Source organism: Macadamia integrifolia, chromosome 12 (genome assembly GCF_013358625.1).
Source record: "Macadamia integrifolia cultivar HAES 741 chromosome 12, SCU_Mint_v3, whole genome shotgun sequence".
NCBI classification, from domain to species: domain Eukaryota; kingdom Viridiplantae; phylum Streptophyta; class Magnoliopsida; order Proteales; family Proteaceae; genus Macadamia; species Macadamia integrifolia.
Genome location: NC_056568.1, coordinates 572205 through 579552, shown reverse-complemented (window position 1 = coordinate 579552; position 7348 = coordinate 572205). Strand labels below are relative to the sequence as shown.

The following is a 7348-nucleotide window of genomic DNA, read 5'->3' as shown; positions in this document are numbered from 1 at the left end:
TAGTAACATATATGAATTACAATTTCATGATCTAAAGCCTAAACTTGAACTGAATTGCAATAAATCATATCAAAGCAAGATGAGTACTTAATTTAATTGTTAATTGTTATAAGGATTACTGCCTTTGTTTTATTTAATTGTTATACGGATTAATTGGATCGATTTAAACGATTTAAATAGTTTGTTTTAAACAATTTTAATTCGATTTGAAACCAATGGGTTTTGTAGTTAAAACCGACCCAACCCGACTCAACCTATTTAACTAATCGGCCTGAAACTTGAAACTATATTGTATCATTTACTAAACGGTTTTACGGTTTCGATGTAAACGAATTGATTTGGTTTCTTTAAACGGGGTTGATTACAAATTCACATCCTGAGAATGAGGTATAGAGATATCCAAATTACGAAATAGTCGTTTGGTTTATCAGAGAAAGAAATTCAAAAATCTGGGGTTCCTAATGTGCGATTGTGTTCCTTCTGCTCCATTAACTTGTTCCGGCGTTGTAACCCTTAAATTAGGGTTACTGAGATGTAATTCTAGACTAAGATTCTGCAGAACCGAGCTCTTGCGAAGGGTTGATTACTGTCGTTCCTCAAAATTCTCAAATGACTTCAGTTCAGTTCGATTAGGCACTCGAAACGGAGCTCAATTTTCTGGAGGTGCGTATAATCGTAATGGAGGTCAGGTAGATGATGCCAGTCCATTCGATTTTGTAAGGTTGAGTCGTAATTCAGATACTTTGGGTTCCAGAAACCATGATATTTATGATGAATTGGGTTTTAAGGAGAACGATGGAAAAGAAGAAGATTTTCGTTTTAATCAGACAACAGCAGATGGGATTGGTTTCAGTGACGAGCGAACGGAAGATGATGACAGTAGCAACGCATCAGTGTCTTCCAATGTCGATTTTCTCGAATTGAAGAGTGATTTGGAAAACGGGGAGAGAACAAGCAGGAGCGTGGGGACTTTGGAGTCCGAGGATGTGATTCGAACAGAAGGGTCTGGTTCAACGTATGACAAGCTAGGGCAGTCCATTGGAAGTTCGGGGCTCAGAAGTGGAAGGCAAATGATAAGGAGATCAAGCGTTATTGCAAAGCAAGTAATCAGCATCCAATCTGCTCTCTCCTTGGGTTTTGTCTCGCAACTTTGGGTTGACACCTGCTCAGTAAGTATTCTGTTTATCTAGTCAAAATTAAGTAGAAGCTACCTTGAACTAATTCAATAGATTTAGCAAGTGAGATACTGATGTTCGCAAATGGCTTCTATCATTGTATTAAAGATAGATTTAGTATATGAAGAAACCTGCGAAGTCTACTTAAGTCAGGAGATTTCAGAATTTAGCCTTCTGTATACTCTCTCTCAGTCATCCCTGCGAGAGTTTGTTGAATAAATACTACTACAAGTCCACAATTACTACTTCAGGTACTTGGTGGCTGGTGCGGCCATGATGATATTCTTCACTTCATATGATCCGGCATTCCGGCTTCATAAAAAGGGTAGACCCTGTTTTAACGAATACTACTAATAATATTGGTGCATCTATACATTTTTTTTTCTCCTTTTCTCACGTTTGACATTGGCTGTGTTAGTTTTCCTTGTTCTGCTTCTTTTTTGGCTAGTGACGTTTTATTTATTGTCTGTATAGTTACTCTGTCGTATATCACATAGTATTCAGATTTGAAAATTTATTTCCCCTCTTGTTTCTGATAGATCTGTGTATTTATTAGTTGGGTAAGTAATATGGCATAAGCCCTTTGGGACCTTCCCTTCTTATTCATAGAGGCCTGATTTGAATTTGGGTTCTCTGCTGGTCAACTAACTGAGCCATTGGCCATTGGCCATTGCCATGGATTGGAGGATTAGTGAAATATATGTATCTTTCAAGAATTGTTTCTACTTGCATGTTATATCAGTGATAATGATACTTTTGATAACTTGTTTTTGCTTGTTAAGCGCTGAAGAAATACAGTGCAACTGATGCCCCAGCCTGAATCCTTAATTCCAAGTTGGACAGTTCCAAGTAAACAACTAGAACTCCTACGCCCCACCCCACCCCACCCCACCCTCCTAGCTTGCAATATTTTTATTGATGGATCTAGTCAGCTTCCTTCCTGCCTTCCTTGAGTGATACAAAGTATACAATATTTGTTTCTATTTCCACAAGTTTGTTTGCGTCATATAGGCAGTGATATGGTTATTGGTGGTACCTCTTATTGAGGTTTTATGCTGACATTTCTTAATTCAAAATTTTTTCTGCAGTGGGTGGTTATCATGGTAGAGGTCAGGCCGAGCTTGCTTTCTGGAGAAACAGAAAGGTTCCTTCTCAAGGATGTCTGCCAGGTATGTTGATACCATTTTCTGTAAGTTCTGTGTGCATTTCTTTTGCAGTGCGTATTAGTTATAATAGTGTAGATGCAGATTTTCCTATAGGAGGAAAAGAATTTTGTGGTGTTAACAGGCAAAAAATTTCATTTGCTTATGGATCATGACATTTATTTAATTTCAGTACATGTGGTAAAGGTCATTCCTTTGGAATCCTGTCTTAGTGTCTTGTTTCCGAGTTTTACTTCCTCCGTACCACAAGGATAGTCCTGTTTGAGACTTTTCACTGTCCCAAAATGTTTGTCCATTTTAAAAAACCAAGATATGAAGTTTGTGGCTTCCCCATAGTACCCCTATTTAGTCATCTGCACATTTTCTGTATTCACTTGTCATAATTGTTTCCCTCTATCACAGAAGCCAAACTAATAAGTGCAATGCTGGAAATAGGTTTGAATTAGTCGGTAATTAATGCATTTACGACAACCTCCTTAAAATTTGGGTTTTTTCAAACAAGATGGTCTTTTTGGGACAAAGGGAGTATGTCAGAAACGTCAAACCCTGTTTTAGGAAATGTATTGCTCATTGATATAGTTTTGGATATCCTAAATCAGAATATTAAATAACCGGAATTGTGTAAGATGTAGATTCTTTCCCAGGCCATCAGTGAAATTATGTTTCACTTACCACAATATGTGATGGTAGGTATCATAAGTAAATTCCCTCCCCTTTCTCCGTTCTTCTGAAGGTGACTAGTTGGGACTTGTTGAACTTTGGGTCTTGAGCCCCTCGATATTTTCCATTTTTGTGATATTTATGGACGACAATTAACGTTTATCATTTCCAGACTGTGGATCTGCATATAACCTACACATTTTTTACTGAGGCATCAAGATCATAGTGCTGTCAAGAACAGTCAACCATCTGTCGTAGAAAAGATTTACTAATGTGTCAAGAAACTGGTCCTGTGAAAGATGTTAACATCTTGCCCATGTGTTAGTTTACAATGGAGACTTATGCACATTAATTTTATTCTTTTTTTCCTGAATATTTGTTGTTCTTCACAGGTTGGCGATGTTCTGCTTGTTGAGGATGAAAGTGTATTGGAGAATGAATTTAAAATGATTGGACTGGACACTTTGGTACTGCATTCTTCCTTTCTACTTGATGTATCATTCAGTTTCCCTTGGTCAAAGCACTTAGACCCATACAAGTCTGGGTTTTTACCTCTCATTACATTGGTTTGCCCCTAGCCTCTAGTGATATGAGAAATTTGAAGTACCTGTGAGGTATATTGTAAGGAGTCACGATCACCAGCACAACTGAACCTATTATCCTCCATCTAATCTTCTGGCTACTCTAACCTTACTAGACTTTAGTATTATTAAGACAAAATCCAACAGATGGATGATTAAGACCAATCCCTTTCACTGTTATCTTTTCCTATTTCACAACCACTGAACCACTACCGCAAACAAATGGAGTTTGGATTGCTGCAATTCTGCTGATACTATAGTAGCCATAGACCGTGGATGTTGTAATGGATCAGAGGAGCTGTATTCAAAATTTCCCTCATCACTGTAACAAATTTGATGTGGATATAGACACACTGTTTCTGATTTTTGAATTTTGAATTTTGGAAATTAACTCTGTTTGGATATGTTCATGTGTTTAAAGCAGAAACAAAAGGCAAAAGAATGCTTTTTTTTTTCTTCTGTCTTTAAACGGAAACAAATGGATACATATCCAATGTCGCCTTACATAACTGGACCACAATCTGAATTCTTACTTGGATTCGTAATTGACTCAAATTTTTACTCTTTGTGGATGCCTTAATTTCATGACTAGCCACTAGAACTTCTAAGAGAAAGCTTACTATAGTCTTCTTAATATGCGTCAACAGTAGTATACTAAAATCGGACCTATTAAAAGCTTTTACCTTATCCACATACTCAATTTAAGTACACAACTAGCTACCTATCAAACTAGACTTTTTAATAAATAAGTAAAATTTACAGTTGGAATCCTACATAAAAAAAATGGTCCCATACTTCTGGCTGCAATAAGACCACTCTTTGCAATTGTATAACAGGGTCTAATTTGATCTTTTGAACAATCGAAGCCCCCTAAAAATCGATGGAGGTGCTCCGACATCTCTATTTTTTGGTGTAGACTCCTCTTGTGGACGACATCTGAGTGTGTAGATGTGATTTCTTGGTAGCTATGTTATCTGGACATTTGAGAATAGGGGCTGAACTTGTGTCAGGCACTGAATACTTATGCTGTCACCAACAATGACTCTGGTCTTAGTGTGTCTGTAATTATAGTTTAAAATATATCCTAAACATAGCATGCGGCGGTTCAAGTAACTTACTTGGTCAGGTGAATGCACAAAAATGAGTTGATCTCTTTGATATTAGTTATGGATGTAAAAAACAATTTAAAAATTCTTACACATTAACAGATGCTAATCCTCCTGTCCCTGAATCCTTTTTCCCTTTTGGGCAGGTGGGGGGGTCCCAATTCCAGTTCCTTGTCTCTATATGATTCCAACATTGGCACTCCTATCCATGTAACTTAGCCTGAATGAGCATAATGTGTGAGCTGTGCTGCTGCTAACCATCCAGAATGATTTACTGGACAACTACTTTCAGGTTTTCTTGGACTTTGACTTAAAAGTGCAAAAGGAAATGAATGCAACTCAAGCCCATGGATCATTTGGTTGACATACAACCTCCAAACCCCCCTCCAAAGAAAAAAAAAAAAAAAGAAAGAAAGAAAGAAAAAAGATTGCTGTAAATTCTTGTAGGATTGGCTAGAAATCCTAGAACCATGCTGTTGCTATATAGATCAATAATAATTATTCTTCACTAAAATGTCATTTTGCTTTGTGTTGTTACCTACCCAGCATGTTATGTTTCCAGTCTCTGTTCAAAGGACGCCTAATATATTTTGTTTGTTAGGTGGGATACAATGTCATAACACCTAACAAACGCAACATTGGAAAGGTGAGTCCAAGATCTCTTCACCAACATGTCTACTTGCATTTTGAAATATGTACTCAACTCTATACAGTCATCATTTTCCTCTCTTCCTATATTTCAAGGTGCGAGGATACACTTTCAATGTTAACTCAGGTGCTGTGGAATCACTTGAGCTTGATTCCTTAGGGATTTCAATTATTCCATCCAGTTTGGTACGGATGTTATTTCTCTTATTCTTTTTACACAACTGATAAGAGTATACATTAAGAACTATTAAAGTCAGTGCACATTCTCATTATTGAAGAAGCTGGGGACCATACTCTGGTTTCAGTGCTTACCTGTTAAGTGACCATTGCCTGTGTGGTCTGCATTTTATTCAACTAATTGAAGTGGTTAGTTCACCATCCTTTCAGGTAAGCACATTTGCTTTGTTTGTTGAAGATGTGCTTGAAGTAGTATCTGATACTGTGGTAGTGCATGAAACCGCAGCATCCAGGATTCAGAGACTAACAAAGGTATTTATATAACGTGGCAACTCCTCACTCATGTCTCTTAGAAGGTTTTTCTTATAATCAATTCTCTGGTTGTTTGATCACTTGCTTTCCATCAAATCCTCCCCCCCTCCCTCTTTTTTTTTTTTGGCTTGGGGGGTGTTTTGGATGGGTGGAGCACATTATCATTGTATCAAAAGGTGGTGGGTGCAGCTCAGGCTGCTGAGCCGGGTTGGTGTCAACCAAAATATAATATGTAATGTATATGCAAGTTGGTCTGGGCCTCAGGCAGACCTTGGATAGGGATCCCCTACCCAAAATTCCAGCCCAGGTCTGCTGCATGTCAGGCCAAGCTTGGTTGGGTTTGAGTTGGCTTGGCCCAAGTTGCACCACAGAAGGCAAGCTTTGCCTTTTTTTTTTTTTTTCCCTTACATTGCTTGAACACTTCAATGTTCATTTGTGTCACTGACATCATACTATTGAGTGTGGAACCTTGTATGTTTAAATGTGAAAAGTAGCTAGTATTTGATACACAGTGCGTGTGCACAACATATGCTTGCAAACCCCTGCATCAGTTTGATGCCAATGATCCCCAAGAGCAAATTGATGTATTCCCACCACCCCCATTTTTTCTCATCGTCTGGCCTTCTGGTGCATATGGTCAAGTCAAGTATTTGTAGTAGTCATTCTCAAAATAATCGACATCTTGCGAATTTACTGCAACATGTCATTTGTTACCAAAAAACTTAGGCCGTCATCATTTTCTTTTGTTTTACAACTTTTACTTAAAATTCTAGAGTCATTAGATAAGGAGTTTCTAATTTACTTGAAATTCCAGAGCCATTAGATGAGAATTTCTACTAAATTTTTTTAAGGTTTGACTGTTTGAGCATGTTATTTCAATTTACTGGTGAAGACTTCTCTCCCTAGAAATGGACAAATGAAGAAGGTTTCTCAGGGAAGGGTTGTGATAAATTGACAATGGAATTACATCCTTCATATAGGAAGAGGCATCTTGCACTATAATAAGTCAAAGAGTTAAAATAACACCCTATACCAATTGGACGAAGTCCCTAGATGAAATCAAAACCTGTTATCTGTAACCAAATTCTAGTGTTTCCACCATAAAAAAGATTGAGAAAATAAAAAACAAATTCCCCATGGTACTAGGATTGCTGTAAATTGAGTATTTAGGGTTCAAATTGAGAGGGAAGATTAGGGCTTTCAGTTCTGAAATTAGGTGCAATATGTTCATGTATGAAAATATATGCTAGCTGAGTAAACAGTAGCTATATATGGCAACTGAAATGGTTTTTGCTAGGCTTAGGTTAGATTGGCAGGGATTAAGATGCTTATGAGTGAAGGTGACAAGATTTTTGATGGATGGAGTCAGATAGATGGTACAGATTATGGATCTTTACTTTGAGTTTGGAAATAGAAAGTAGTAAGTACAGGATACTGGGTGTAGCATGTCCTCTAGGGCACTGGTGAAGTTATATGTCAGTGTATAAAATTCTCTTCTGGGTTTTTTTTTTTTTTTTTTTTTTTTT

The 7348-nt window shown here is 37.4% G+C and overlaps 1 protein-coding gene across 1 annotated transcript in view; it reads left to right on the top strand.

Annotated features, from left to right (window-relative positions):
* The first annotated feature begins 349 nt into the window (after positions 1-349).
* LOC122094718 overlaps positions 350-7348 on the top strand; it is a 7345-nt gene continuing 346 nt past the window's right edge. Inside the window, exons 1-6 of the mRNA XM_042665323.1 lie at positions 350-1169; positions 2264-2344; positions 3391-3465; positions 5287-5331; positions 5430-5519; positions 5721-5822. Of these exons, the coding sequence (XP_042521257.1) occupies positions 462-1169; positions 2264-2344; positions 3391-3465; positions 5287-5331; positions 5430-5519; positions 5721-5822 (1101 nt within the window). The 5' untranslated portion in view covers positions 350-461. The remainder of the gene's footprint in view (positions 1170-2263; positions 2345-3390; positions 3466-5286; positions 5332-5429; positions 5520-5720; positions 5823-7348) is intronic.